The following is a 15,854-nucleotide window of genomic DNA, read 5'->3' on the forward strand; positions in this document are numbered from 1 at the left end:
TCAACAGGGCATTCGGGACCTTCCTCAAGAACTCAGTGTGATTGTGGAAGACAACACTGGAAGTCAACTCAAGGCCACTTGCACAAGTGGCCATCAAGTGCAGCATATACCTCGGTGATGCACTGTCCCCACTGCTGTTCTGTGTGGGCTTGAACCCCCTCAGCCAGATTATCACAAGAACTGGATATGGATACAAGTTCAAGAGTGGAACTACCATCAGCCACCTGCTCTACATGTATGACATCAAGTTATATGCTAAGAGTGAACAAGACATCAACTCACTGAACCACCTGACACAGATCCCATTGTGAGGACAATGGGGTGTCATCTGGACAAGAAAAGTGTGGCCAGATGGTAGTAAAGAGAGCAAAGGTAGTTAAGACTGATAGGGTGGAACTACCAGCAGGTGACATAGCAGACATACAGACCAGCTACAAGTACCTTGGTATCCCACAGTCACATGGGAACCATGAGGAGGTGGCAAGGAAGACAGCAACATCCAATTACCACCAAAGGATAAGACTGGTCTTGAAGACCCAGTCCAATGGGAAGAACAAGATCCATGCCATCAACATGTACACCCTGCCAGTCATCAGATACCCTGCCAATATAGTGAGCTGGCCAAAGGAGGACATGGAGGCTGCCAATGTGAAGACCCGGAAGTTCTTCACAATGTATGGAGGCTTTCACCCCAAGACCAACACCCAGAGACTGTTTACCAGCTGGAAAGAGGGTGGGTCGGGTCTGGTGAGTGTCAAAGCCACTGTCCTGGATGACACCCAGAGCAACCAGGAGTACATCAGTAAGATGGCCCCTAAAGAAGAGCTGTTGAGAGAATGCCTGAGGCAGCAGCAGACAGGGAAGGAAGATCAAGCAGAGGAAGTGACATGGCAAGACAAGACCCTTCATGGTCATCAACAGGTAGCTGAGGCAGCTGACATTGTGAAATCCTACCAGTGGCTGGAAAGGGCTGGACTAAAAGACAGCACTGAGGCACTAATCATGGCAGCACAAGAACAGGCACTAAGCATCAGATCCATAGAAGCAGGGATCTACCACACTAGACAGGACCCAAGGTACAGACTGTGCAGGGAGGCCTCTGAGACAGTCCAACACATAGTGGCAGGGGGTAAGATGCAGGCAGGAACAGCATACACTAAACGGCACAACCAAGTAGCTGGCATTGTGTAAAGGAACATCTGCACAGCGTATGGACTAGACCCTCCCAGATGGGAGATTCCATGGAAGGTCATGGAGAATTACAGGGCTAAGATCCTGTGGGACTTCCAGATCCACATGGACAGGCAGGTACTGGCTAATCAACCAGACTTCGTGGTAGTAGACAAGGACCAGAGGACAGCGGTGGTGATAGATGTAGCGGTGCCAAGTGACAGCAACATCAGGAAGAAGGAGTCTGAGAAGCTGGAGAAGTACCAGGGCCTGAAGGAGGAACTAGAGAGGATGTGGAAAGTGAAGGCCAAAGTGGTCCCAGTCGTGGTAGGGGTGCTTGGGGCTGTGACTCCCAAGCTGGGAGAGTGGCTCCAACAGATCCCAGGAACAATGTTAGAGCTCTCTGTCCAGAAGAGTGCAGTGCTAGGAACAGCTAAGATACTGCTCAGAACCCTCAAACTCCCAGGCCTCTGGTAGAGGACCCATGGACCCAAGACACATACCACCCACAGGGGTGGGAAGGGATTTTTTTTTATATCTGTCTGTCTGTCTGTCTATCAATCTATCAAATGTTGGAGAGCTTCTCAAAAAAAGGGGTCATTCTTTCATTTGTGGTTGCCATGTGATAAATGCCTTTGGGCATACATTTTTGGGGAGATAAATACCACTACTAAACAAAGAATTGAATGCTCCCCAGAATTGGGCTTACTACATTTATTTTCAGGACCAGACCTGAAGCCTAAAAATAAGGAACTTATTATCTATTTAATTTTAAGCATCTAAAATAGTAATTGCCCAACATTTTAAACCTCTAGATAACATCACAATTGAGATCCGGATTAACATGTTGCTTCAATTCCCACATTAGAAAAATCACAGACTAAGTTAAAATAATGAGACAATCTTATTCAGCTTTTTGCTGTTTATTTCAGATTCTTTAAATTCTTAAGCTTATGATTAAAATGTTCTTTCATTCAGATTGAAGGCAACTCACCCAGCATTTTCAAACTTGTCATTCTGAAGGTCTCTAATAGATTAGGAGTAGTTAATGAGCAACTTCCAAAAGTGATTAAAAAGTGAGGTTTGTGAACTTAGTGTCCTTTAAAAGTCACCACCGTGGTTGCGAGCAAGATGGCTAATCCCATTGTCTCCTGACACTCAAACCCATGGAAAACTGCTGGTTTCCAGTCTTCTCGCAAGGAGCAGCCATCTGGAGCACATGTGGGCAATCTCCTTATCCGGAGAGGTTCCAAGGAACTGGTCTACTAACCAGTTCCTTGGTCTCTGCTGCAGTCATCAGCTCTTTCGCAGACCCATCTTCAGTTTCTGAGTTGTTGAGCACTTTTGTTTATACACATGTCCAAGTTGTTCCACAGCAACAACAGACATACAGATCATTAGACCTTTCTTCAGTACCTTAACCTAGATCTATTCTTGCTGTAAAGTACTTTGAAAAAGGAAAAGGGGCAGCGGACAAGGTCCTAACAGCTATCCGTAAAGTGGCTCCTTATGTTAGCATTTTTGTGACTGTCTTGCCCCCAAACAGTAATTGAAATGTATTTATCACACTCAGCCACAGTTAACAGTTAAGCAGCTCTACACTCCACTGATCTAACTGCTGTATAAAAACGATTAATCAAATAAATGAATTAATAACATTTTTTTTAAAAAAATGCATCCTATACATAAAGCCAATGTTTCTTTGAATGTTTAAATCAATTTAATACAATTTTTTTCAGTGCTGTTTTCTTAAATCTTGGAAGAATTAATCTCTCTTTTTCCTGAAAGACACACACACACACACAAGCATGAAAGAGAGGGAAGTAGGAGAAGGAAAACTAAAATTGCAACAATTTAATGTTTAAGCATAAAATCTGAAGTCAAAAATTGTATTCTCATCATTGGAGTTTACTACCCATAACTTGGAAGCTAAGGTAGCTCATTTTCTTTCTGCGTTGTTACTGATACTGTTTCTTTCAGCTATGGTTTCTTACACAAATGATTAAAGGGCAATCATTTTGTATCAAGTCCTAGCTTGCCTGAAATGTGAGAATGAAGAAGTGCCTTGATGCTATCTCAACTGCTGTTGGCTTAACAGAGGATTTCATCTTATTAAACCTGGGCTTACAGTGATCCCTAATGGGAGGCATAACAATCTGGACCTTTTCTTTTTTAAATTAGAATAATGTAATGTGACTCATTTTCAGTATTCTAATTCTAGTTTCAATGCTGCTATAACTCTTTATGTACATGTAGCAGGCTCTGTTGAAAATACAAGAAATTATAGAAAGGCATTAAAGTCATACTCTGTGAGCAATGGCTATTCTGAAAAAACATTAGAACTGCAACATTTCACTGCATTTCTACTTATTTATTTACCAGTCACATTTGCACATTACTCTAACTAGGTGGATTTCAACATCAGTGGGATTTTAAAATAGAGTATAAGCATCAAGCAAAAAACAGGAGATTGAAACATAAAAGATTTAAAAGATTTAGGAAAACGAAGTGTTTGGCACTGAAATAATCTCAGGAAATACAATTCATGAGGATATTGTAGAATTAAGATACCACCTCTGTCTACCTGCTATGGCACATTTGGTTGGGAAATTTAGAAGGGGGGCTCTGAAGATAATCTCAAGATGGTAAGTACATGAAAACAGGGATATATGAGAACAGGAGATATAGACAGATAATAAATTAATAAAATAAATTTATTATTTTCAGATAACTTCTTCCAAGTTCTTAGATGTAATTAGCAGACTTTAAAGATCAAACTGGTTTTGAATTGGAGACAGAATAGACTGGATGCCAGTGCCAATATTTTTGTTGTTTATTCGTTCAGTCACTTCCGACTCTTCGTGACTTCATGGACCAGCCCACGCCAGAGCTTTCTGTCTGTTGTCAACACCCCCAGCTCCCCCAGGGACGAGTCCGTCACCTCTAGAATATCATCCATCCACCTTGCCCTTGGTCGGCCCCTCTTCCTTTTACCCTCCACTCTCCCTAGCATCAGCATCTTCTCCAGGGTGTCCTGTCTTCTCATTATGTGGCCAAAGTATTTCAGTTTTGCCTTTAATATCATTCCCTCAAGTGAGCAGTCTAGCTTAATTTCCTGGAGGATGGACTGGTTTGATCTTCTTGCAGTCCAAGGGACTCTCAGAATTTTCCTCCAACACCACAGTTCAAAAGCATCTATCTTCCTTCGCTCAGCCTTCCTTATGGTCCAGCTCTCGCAGGCATATGTTACTACAGGGAACACCATTGCTTTAACTATGCGGGCCTTTGTTGTCAGTGTGATGTCTCTGCTCTTAACTATTTTATCGAGATTGGTCATTGCTCTTCTCCCAAGGATTAAGCGTCTTCTGATTTCCTGACTGCAGTCAGCATCTGCAGTAATCTTCGCACCTAGAAATACAAAGTCTTTCACTGCTTCTACATTTTCTCCCTCTATTTGCCAGTTATCAATCAAGCTGGTTGCCAAAATCTTGGTTTTTTTGAGGTTTCGCTGCAAGCCAGCTTTTGCACTTTCTTCTTTCACATTCATCAAAAGGCTCCTCAGTTCCTCTTCGCTTTCAGCCATCAAAGTGGTATCATCTGCATATCTGAGATTGTTCATGTTTCTTCCAGCGATTTTAACTCCAGCCTTGGATTCCTCAAGCCCAGCATGTTGCATGATGTGTTCTGCGTACAAGTTGAATAGGTAGGGTGAGAGTATACAGCCCTGCCGTACTCCTTTCCCAATCTTAAACCAGCCCGTTGTTCCGTGGTCTGTTCTTACTGTTGCTGCTTGGTCGTTATACAGATTCTTCAGGAGGCAGACAAGATGACTTGGTATCCCCATACCACTAAGAACTTGCCACAATTTGTTATGGTCCACACAGTCAAAGGCTTTAGAATAGTCAATAAAACAGAAATAGATGTTTTTCTGAAACTCCCTGGCTTTTTCCATTATCCATCGGATATTGGCAATTTGGTCCCTAGTTCCTCTGCCTTTTCTAAACCCAGCTTGTACATCTGGCAATTCTCGCTCCATGAATTGCTGAAGTCTACCTTGCAGGATCTTGAGCATTACCTTACTGGCATGTGAAATGAGTGCCACTGTTCAATAGTTTGAACATTCTTTGGTGTTTCCCTTTTTTGGTATGGGGATATAAGTTGATTTTTTCCAGTCTGATGGCCATTCTTGTGTTTTCCAAATTTGCTGACATATAGCATGCATTACCTTGACTGCATCATCTCACAAGATTTTGAACAGTTCAGCTGGGATGCCATCATCTCCTGCTGCCTTGTTATTAGCAATGCTTGTTAAGGCCCATTCAACCTCACTCTTCAGGATGTCTGGCTCTAGCTCACTGACCACACCGTCAAAGCTATCCCAATATTGTTATTCTTCCTATACAGGTCTGCTGTATATTCTTGCCACCTTTTCTTGATCTCTTCTTCTTCTGTTAGGTCCTTGCCATCTTTGTTTTTGATCATACCCATTTTGGCCTGGAATTTACCTCCGACGTTTCTAATTTTCTGGAAGAGGTCTCTTGTCCTTCCTGTTCTATTGTCTTCTTCCACTTCCATGCATTGCTTGTTTAAAAATAATTCCTTATCTCTTCTGGCTAACCTCTGGAATTTTGCATTTAATTGGGCATAGGGGGAGCCCTATCACTGTTGCCTTTTGCTTTCCTTCTTTCTTGGGCTACTTCTAGTGTCTCAGCAGACAGCCATTTTGCCTTCTTGGTTTTCTCTTTCTTTGGGATGTATTTTGTTGCTGCCTCCTGAACAATGTTGCGAACTTCTGTCCAGAGTTCTTCCGGGACCCTATCTACTAAGTCCAGTCCCTTAAATCTATTCTTCACCTCCACTGCATATTCCTTAGGAATATTAGTGAGCTCATATCTAGCTGATCTGTGGGTCTTCCCTAAGCTCTTTAGTCTGATCCTAAATTGTGCAATAAGAAGTTCGTGATCTGAACTACAGTCAGCTCCAGGTCTTGTTTTTACTGACTGTATAGATGTCCGCCACCTTTGGCTGCAAGGGATGTAGTCAATCTGATTTCGGTGTTCTCCATCTGCTTAAGTCCATGTATGAAGCCATCTCTTAGGTTGCTGGAAGAGGGTGTTTGTTATGCAGAGTGAGTTGTCTTGGCAAAATTCTATCAGCCTGTCCTGCTTCGTTTTGTTCTCCCAGGCCATGCTTACCTGTAATTCCAGGTATCATTTGACTGCCCACCTTAGCATTCCAGTCTCCCGTGATGAAAATAACATCTCTTTTAGTCGTGTTGTCCAGTAGGTGCTGCAGATCCTCATAGAACTGCTCTACTTCAGCTTCTTCAGCATCTGTGGTTGGGGCGTATATTTGGATCACTGTGATGTTCGATGGCTTGCCCTGAATTCGAATTGAGATCATTCTATTGTTTTTTGGATTGTATCCAAGTACTGCTTTAGCCACTTGACTATTAATTATGAAGGCTACTCCATTTCTTCTGTGGTCCTCTTGTCCACAGTAGTAGATCTGGTGGTCATTTGATGTCAAGTGGCCCATTCCAGTCCATTTCAGTTCACTGACACCCAAAATGTCTATCTTTAATCTTGACATCTCACCAATAACCACATCCAATTTGCCCTGGCTCATAGATCTTACATTCCAGGTTCCAATGGTGTGTTGATCCTTAGAACATCAGATTCGCCGTTCACCGCCAGCCGCTAGCCGTCCTTTCGGCTTTGAGCTAGCTGCTTCATCACGTCTGGGGCTAGTTGAAGTCATCCTCTGTTCCTCCCCAGTAGCATTTTGACCATCTTCCGACCTGGGGGTCTCATCTTCCAATGGTATACCGACATATCTCTGGTTGTACTGATCCATTTAGTTTTCACAGCAAGAATACTGGGGTGGGTTGCCATTACCTTCCCCAGGGATCGCGTTTAGTCTGACCTCTCTGTCATGACCTTCCCATCTTGGGTGTCCCTTCACGGTTTAGCTCATGGCATCATTGAGGTGCTCAAGCACCACGACAAGGTAACGATCCTTTGCTGAAGCCAATGTTTAAGCAGTGATAAAAAATTAAATTCTGTGAAGGCACTAAAGGACCTCATCACTCCACTTACTCCTTAACCCAGCCCATCATTTGAAAAGTAAAAACAAATGTACCATATATATCATGGAAAGAATGTAAACATGATAAACAAAATTCAAATTATATATCACTATTAGGGTCACTGCTATGCCTTAAATTGCCAATGGACAATCATTCAAATTCAGAACATATGTCAACCTGGTTTTCTTTCAAGAATTTCTGTTTTAGCTTCTGAATAAAAGGGACACCAAGAAAATACAACAACAACAAAAAAAAAAACCAAGGCAGGTAAAGAGAATGCCAGGAACAGGAAAATAACAACAAATGCTGTTTAGCTTCTTTTTGTGGTGTTTCTATTACAACAGGTATTCCTAAATTTCCCAAAGAGAAGATTGACCCCATTGATATAGAACATGGTGATGCAATGGTTTTGCGCTGCAATCCTCCCAAAGGCATTCCACCATTGCACATTTATTGGATGAATATTGGTGAGTATCAGTCCATCCCTCCTGACATCATTACAAATGGAATCTCTCTGCAAACATATTTCTATAACTTGAATTTAATTAAAATTGCAGATGATTGATAAATGGTATTTTCTGTGGTTAACAGAACACAGTAATGAACTGAAAATTACAGATAAGGAATTGCTAAAATTAAAAGGCAGTTGCAAAGATTAATGCTGTTTATTATAACACCTACTAAACTTATATCATGGAAAAGGAAAATATAAGGAATTATATTTGGATCTGATCCAGTGAGTCTCATTTCTGTATGTATCCAATCCTGTCTCAAAGCAAATGATGTTCTTGGTTTGGGTGATTTTCCCTGGGATTCCTAAGTGGACTCTTACTAGCTCTTTTGCACTTTATTTTAAAATGGATCCATTTCCTTCCCTCTCGCTAGGAAATCTAATAAATAAAAGCCTTGCTTGGGAACATGAAACAGATTTCCTATAAATAATAAACAACTTACAAGAATTGTGGCAAAAACAGAAAAGCCTCAGTACAGATCCCTTCCTTTCACAGAGGGATAAGAATAGTGTGAGAGGCTGGTCACTCTGGTAGGACTGTCTGTATTTTTCTCTCCCAGACACCGGTGTAGCTACTTCAGTAAATGTGGATGTTTTTGGTGAGGAAGGAGGAGGAATCAACATTGGGTGTTCTGTGATGGGGTAGAGGGGTCAGCACTGATAGATCCTCAGGCAGGAGGGGAAATGAAGTTGCCAAAGAGACCATGATAAGAAAGGAGGAGCGAAGCAAGGCCCCTACTGAATTCAATGGGGTAAATTCTTTTATCCTTTAGAGCAGGGGTCCGCAACTTCCGGGCTGTGGATTGGTACCGGTCCGTGGCCTGTTAGGAACCGGGACGCACAGCAGGAGGTGAGCAGGGAGGCGAGCGAGCGAAGCTTCATCCGCGCTGCTGCCGAAGCCTCCAACAGTTACCAGGCTGGAGCTCCTTGCCTGAACCTGCTGGTTTCCATGCCATTCCTAGTGCCTGATGTGTGCCTTGTGAATCCAAGGAAAACCATCCCCCTCCCCCTGGTCCATGGAAAAATTGCCTTCCACAAAACTGGTCCCTGGTGACAAAAAGGTTGGGGACCGCTGCTTTAGAGAATCTCGTGCTAAGAACTAGTGGCACACCATCTATCTCATATGGTCCAAGTTGCTCTCTTCCCAGAGTTGTCTTTGAAGTTCTTCATTTTCAAATTAAAACATAGAATTACATCATGGAATTAAGTATATGGCTACATTCAGCACATTGGCCTTGTTCACCCCAAAAACTGAATCATATAATGAGTTTATTTATTTATTTGTCAAAATTTATCACCACCCTTCTCCCTCCCAAGGAGGGACTCTGGGCAGTTTACAATAAAATAGCATTAAAAACCAAAACAGTTATAAATACAATAAAAGTAAGAATGTAATGGAATCAAGATGGGTGTGAGTTCTTTATCAGACTGTGAGTATAGTAGGTCCATCAGAAATCACACAGGGTGCTAGCCATCCCCAAGTACAGCTATTCCCCCTTCCATTCCAAGCCTGCTGGCAAAACCAGGTCTTTAATCTTTTTTGAAAGTCCAGGAGAGAGGTGTCCTGTTTCACCTCTGGGGGAAGGATGGTCCAAAGGGTGGGAGCTACTGCAGAGAAGGCAGTTAGTCTACACATTGTGTCAAACAAACAACAAAAAAGGGAAAGACATTATACTTTTATATTATGTGCCAGCCAAGCCTACTGTGACAGGATAAGTGGCTTCTTGACAGCCATGGCATGTAAAGTATAGGCCTGGCTTGAATAATCCTTTAACAAATGCATAAAAAACCCATGCATTATTTTACAAAATTGCATTCTGTCACAGAAAAAATGTATGCGGTTATCAAGTGCGCAGTACATACACATATATATTCTGTGGTTGTGCATAGGGTATCCAGGCAGTTTGTTCTACTTGTAATTTTTTTCCCCCCTGCATAGCATAGTGGAAAACTAGTAAATATGCTGTAGCTTCTTTCAAATCACATGCATTATTAATACTGAAATGCTATTTCCTAACTTGGGATCAAGGATCAGACACTGAATCATTATCATTTTTTTTTCCCTTTTTAGATTTGCAGCATATTCCACAAGATGAAAGGGTCTCCATGGGCCTTAATGGGGATCTTTACTTTGCAAATGTGGATGAAAATGACAGCCGTAGTGATTATTGCTGTTTTGCTGCATTTCCAAAATTAAGAACTATTGTACAGAAAATGCCAATGACATTGACAGTTACACGTTGTAAGTCTGGGAATTTGGTTCTCTTCTTTCCTTCATTTCTGCCTGTATCTTCCCCCTGCCCTAATGTCTGCCTCCAATCTTTAGTTCTTCTGGTAATTCTTAGATGTGACATTTTTTTTTTAAACCATTTTTGCTGAAGAAATATATGCAAATTTATTCAATCCTATGCTGCTATCCTAGTGATGACAGCTAGGCTCAGCTCATAAAAATGCTGCAGCTGCTAGCTCGCCAAAAGATTTGTTTTGTTCTATACTTTAAAACTATAAAAATCTAACCCTGATTTGGATGGAAATCAGCTTCTTTTCAGAGACTCCAAATGATAATTTTCCTTGAATATAAATGGGAACTGAGAGTAATGTGTGCTTTGTTGTTGAATTTGCTTGGGATATATAATTTGAGGCACTTGTCAGCAGTATATCTACACCTTTTATTTTCTCTTAAATGGAGAAAATCTCACCAAAATGAGAACAAAGAATGATTTGCAACGATGGAGCTACTATGGGCCACTAGGAAATTCTGAAGGTCTGAAGTTTCATTTGAAACTTCCTTTTCTCTTAATTGTAATGTATGGATGGATATAGTCTCCTCCTCCTTATACAAGTTATAGAATAAATACCCACTACAGTTCCTCCGTGAATTATTCATTTAGATAACTGCCTAAGCCAACTCTTGGTGACCACCTGAACCATTTATTTAGCCAATATGGAATTAGTTTGTCATTGCCTTCTTCTGGATTTTTTTTTTTTTTTTTGGTTTTCTTTTTAATTTCCCAGTATAGTCTACAACTTTGGGATTTCCTGATGATAGGTCATCTGAGTACTAACCAGGTTTCCCTGCTTAGCTTTTGTGAGCTTAGTGAAGTTTAGCTAGGGCTGCTACCTGTGACTGAAAAACTAGATTATGCTTTATGTTGCTGAAGCAGACTTTGATTATGTCCTGTGTCTTGCCAAACTGGTCTCTGTAGCAACATATGATTGCCTTCAGTAGCAGTTTTAATATCGCTACTATGATACTGGCTACTTTAAGTGGTTCATGACAGCTGCCCCATATAATCCCCAAACGTTATGATAGTGCCTCACTTATTTCTGAGCATGAACTTTGCTCACAACTGACATAACTATATTTGAACAATATGATAAGATTCTTACACAACCTCTTTTCAACATGAAACAACTTCTAACTAAACAGGGGGAACTTAAACCCATGATGTGATTTTTTTTTGCATTTACAATCCATCCCTTTCACCCATATTTGGATTCAGCCCAGTTGAACTAGGTGGAATTTTCATCTAAGTAATCATGTATAGATTGTAGTAAATGTTGGCACATACATATTATTAAAAGATAAAAATGTTGAAAAGATTAAGCCACTGTGTGAGAATAAACAGGTTCCCCACTTATCTCAAGAAAGATAAGATTACATTATTTCCCTAATTACTTTTTTCTGCAGAATAAAATTATCGCCCCCCAGAACAATCCCCCCCAAACAGTCCACTAACTTGCTTTACATCAGGAATAATCCATTTTCATTTTATTGCTATATAGTTCAGGATAGACTTTACATTATTTTACCATTGTCAGCCTTCTCCCACCCACTGTGATTGGGAAAATCTAAAATATAACAAGAGCCAATTTGTTTAACATATTTGTATGCCACTGCAATCAAAAATTACTCAGTGGTTCACATAGGAAAAAAATGTAATATAAAACAATCCCCATAGAAAAGAAAAACAGAACTCTACAATAATAGAAACTAAAAGATGGCATCAAACAAATCTGAGATTGGAACAGGTTATAATTATCAATCAATAAAATCTGCCGCCTGAAGGATTGGTGGAAAGGGCTTTAAATTAGTCCTGAGGAAGAGCCCTGCTTGAAGTAGTCCTAATTCTTTAAAATTTTATCTAAGTATGACATCTTTCTGGTATTTACATCATGTATACATCTGTTCATTATCATTATGCATGCTTGCATTACATCCTCAGTAATTATGGAATTTGTTTTAAGTGGGAATAATACGATCTCAGTCCAAGAAATAGGAATAATAATCTAGTTTTATGCAAATAGCATTCCTCCCCATCCCAGATGAGGATGCTTTTAACGATTTCAGTTTCATACAACAAACGAAGTGATTGTCCACTTTGCAAATGGGTCTATATTAGCACAATCTGAATTCTCAGTCTGATTATATCCATCATTTCTTTGATAAGTTTCATCACCATTCATACTTCCATTTGGTCTCCATTTCTGTCTGTTGCAGTAAAATATACTAACGATTCCAGTCCATCTAGTGCGGCTAAGGGTAAGTTGTTACTATTTCACTCAATTCAGTTTTAACTGAATAAAATATCCTACTTAGAATATATTGCCTTTTGCACAGAAACATCCAAATGACAGGATATGTTTTTGTATTTATCCTTCAGCTAATATGCATCACAACATAAAAATGACACTGCAGTCCAACATCATCCATTTTTATTGCGTTTATATATCAGTTTTCCTCCCAAAGAAGTCCAGTTAAGTGAAAACATAGTAATTTGCCTATTATTACCCAATAAAACACGATTAGAGAATTCCAATTTTTGGATCTAATCCAAGCTGCCAAGCTTCCCAATTCAGTCCTTCCTTCTCCAATAAGATTACTGATTGTGTGCCATCAAGGCATTTTCAACTCCTAACGACCACATAGATTTTCTCCATAATCTCCAAGAAGCAGCTCAACCCAAAAGACACAATTGAGTTGCCCCAGCCTCTTCCTGCTTATAACATCTATATTCCTTGCCTCCTGTCAAGAGATGAGAAAAACAATTTAATCTCTGTTTAGGAGTGCTGTGAAGAACCATAATTCCCAGTTTCCCTGTCAGAGGAAGAAGGGATTTTGGATAATTGCAGGTTCCAGAGATTCTGGGGAAGAGAAGGGCTTCCCCATCCTGAGGATCTACCCCTCAGGGTCATCTGGCCTACCAGAGATTAAGATAGAGCCTTTAAGGATAGTTATATTCTCCACCTCTCCAATTAGTTAATTAGGAATTTGAACTAGAATATCCCCAGTGTTATGCTGTGCAAATAGTAGAGTTCAACTCATCCATTATCTAGTGCTAAACTGAAAGCAACTTCTAAAATTTCCTAAAATATATCCCTATATATTTAACAGTGGTGCTTAAAGGCTTTCTTTTAAAAAATATCTTCTCAACTGATAAACATTGCCAACCTTTTTAAAAACAAGCTTGGTAGCTTTGGGTCATTTTCCTCTAAATTTAGCTATGCAGCTGAATACCACCACCACCCCCCCCAAAAAAAAAAAAAAAAAAAACATGGACTGCAAATAGAAAATCCTATAAAGCAGTGTTTCTCAACCTTGGCCACTTGAAGATGTGTGGACTTCAACTTCCAGAATCCCCCAGCCAGAAACACTGCTATAAAATGGACAGAGTTTTCCCATTTCCCACCTGGCTCCAAAGTTATGATACATTTGTTTGCCTGTTTTTAGCTGCTTCCTTGCCTGTTTATAGGTATGCATAGAGACAAGAGTGTAAGTAGAAAGATGTTGCCATGGCCTCCCATTTACAAAGCTAATACCAATTTGGGACCCAGAAATACTACAATGAATTTTTGTTTTACATGTCAGGAATATGCTGCATTCATAACATTTATCCACAATGTATAACTTACATTACATTCTATTGTATAGTGTTTTGTTTGCAAACTTCAGAAGTATATTTTAAAGCAGTTGAAAAAAAATAATGGCCTAGCAGAAAAGCATATATCATTCTGTTTCTAATACATAAAACATACGTTTTTATTGATCATGACTGATAGACTCAGGAATAGTTGAATTGATCTTATTTGAAGAGTTCTGAAAATATGTTTCTCCCTTTTAGCAAATTTAATCAAAGAAAGAAAACCCAAGCTACTTATCCCTGAATCTTCTGGTTCCAGTTCAGAAGTGACATTCATGAAAGGAATGGATCTTTTTCTGGAATGCATTGCTGAAGGACTGTGAGTACTCTTATTTTAGAACTGACCTGAAAAACAACAGCAGAAAAAAAAGAAAAGCAGAAGCAATTACAAAGAAGCAAAAGTAACTGCATTTTTTTTTAAAGAGGATATCTAAAGTTACAAAAGGATACTGTAAAAACATGGGCTTTGTAAACCCTATTATTTTTTAGGAACTTGGAACTGAAATTAACTTGGCCCTTGGCATGTTGCCATCCCAACAGATGGACAAAAGAATAAGCAGACAAGATTCTGCTCAGTTTATGCCATGTACAGAACTGGCAACAGGAAAGCCAGCTGGAAATGTTAAGTTAGCAGCCTGGTCTGAACTTCTTTCTTGCTATGATAATTCACATTAATTCTGCAAAACATAAAGTCCCTTTTATATTCAGTTGTCTAGAGAATTTGTGCTGGCTAGGAGGGCAAAGAATTTATTGTTGTCCTTGCAGCAAAATCTTTAACCCCATTCATGATTATAAAGCCATCGTGGACTGGATGAAAAGCTCTTCAAGTTCCCAGTGGCATTCTAACCTATTTTAAAATCTATAGTAGCTAATAGATAATATTTTGCATATTTGTACTTCCTTTGGAGAATAGGCAATATAAGTTGCAGACAATGCAAATTGCTTATCTTATGTTTTAGTAAGAAAATTGACACATGATTATATGGCTGGGGGTTTGTTTAGTGTGATAGCCAAACTGGGTCATTTTGCTTAGAACAGCAAACATGTTACAAGCACGATTCAAAATTGAAATCAGCTCTTAATACATATTCACCAAGAGATCATTAAACAGTGACCAAAAGTGCTTTTTGCTGAACTGAACCCAGTTACCACGTATACAACAGTTTCTTCCATTTTTTTCCTTTAATATACATGAAGCACACAGAATCAAAGTGTTTCAGCTATTCCTTCAGAGAAGAGCAAAGATAGCAGATTCTAATTATTTAGCTGGGCCAAATTAGTCATTCTATTCAAAATACAAAATAAAGAGCACAATGCAAATGAAATGAAGCCCCCAATCAACTGTAGCTGTGCATATTTGGCATCTCAGGCTTCTGATGACATTGCTGTTCTTGAGACCATTGAAAATAGGAACCACATTTTGCTGGAGGATCTGCTTTAGCTAAGTGGGAGGGGGATGAGAGAAGATTTGAACGTAAGTATAGAGCAATGAAAAGATTGCTAAAAGGCATATCTCAGATAAACTGTGGAGTTTGATTCCTGTTCTTAAGCAGTGTTTGCAAATAAAAAAAAGGTAGAAAGGGGGGGGGGAAGCAGCAAATACACCCTCTTATTTCAAAGGGATTTGTCCTGTTTCAGGTCTCCAACTCACACACAGTTGCTAGGTGAAGCAAGCAATTTACTCAAGGCTGAACAGATAAAAGCAGACAAGGGAAGAAATGCAAATCAACAGTCTCTTGGAAAGAAAGCTTGCCTGAGTGGTTTTGCTTTCAACAGGAGCACACAGAATAGTAAAATCTAGTCCCAAGTTCAAAGAGCCAAGTCAGGTTTGTCAACCACTCCAAGCTCAGTTTCACAAGCAGGATTCACAGGAATAACACACCAACACAACACTTCAGGTAGTTGCTTCCAACAAGGAACCATGGGTCAGAGTTGTCTCTTAAATAATGCTGCAGCCAGCTGTCACTAATCTGGAGATTTACTCCCTTGCTTGGAGTGGAGCCTAATAGACCTTTGCTGTTCTGCACTCTTCTCTACTCGTCAGGTGCAGGGCTGGAAGGTATTACATCATCCTCATCTGACTTCTCCAGCTGTTCAGGAGGTGCCTGTGTTTGATCAGCCTCATGTGGTCTCTGGCTTTGTCTCTCCTGAGGCTTACATTCCA

General features: G+C 40.0%; 1 protein-coding gene across 1 annotated transcript in view; it reads left to right on the forward strand.

Moving 5' to 3' along the window:
* CHL1 (cell adhesion molecule L1 like) overlaps window positions 1-15,854 on the forward strand; it is an 88,283-nt gene that overhangs the window by 15,450 nt on the left and 56,979 nt on the right. Inside the window, exons 4-7 of the mRNA XM_063291600.1 lie at window positions 7,603-7,725; window positions 9,841-10,011; window positions 12,271-12,312; window positions 13,892-14,009. Coding sequence (XP_063147670.1) covers window positions 7,603-7,725; window positions 9,841-10,011; window positions 12,271-12,312; window positions 13,892-14,009 — 454 coding nt within the window. The remainder of the gene's footprint in view (window positions 1-7,602; window positions 7,726-9,840; window positions 10,012-12,270; window positions 12,313-13,891; window positions 14,010-15,854) is intronic.

Source organism: Candoia aspera, chromosome 2, assembly GCF_035149785.1.
Source record: "Candoia aspera isolate rCanAsp1 chromosome 2, rCanAsp1.hap2, whole genome shotgun sequence".
NCBI lineage: Eukaryota > Metazoa > Chordata > Lepidosauria > Squamata > Boidae > Candoia > Candoia aspera.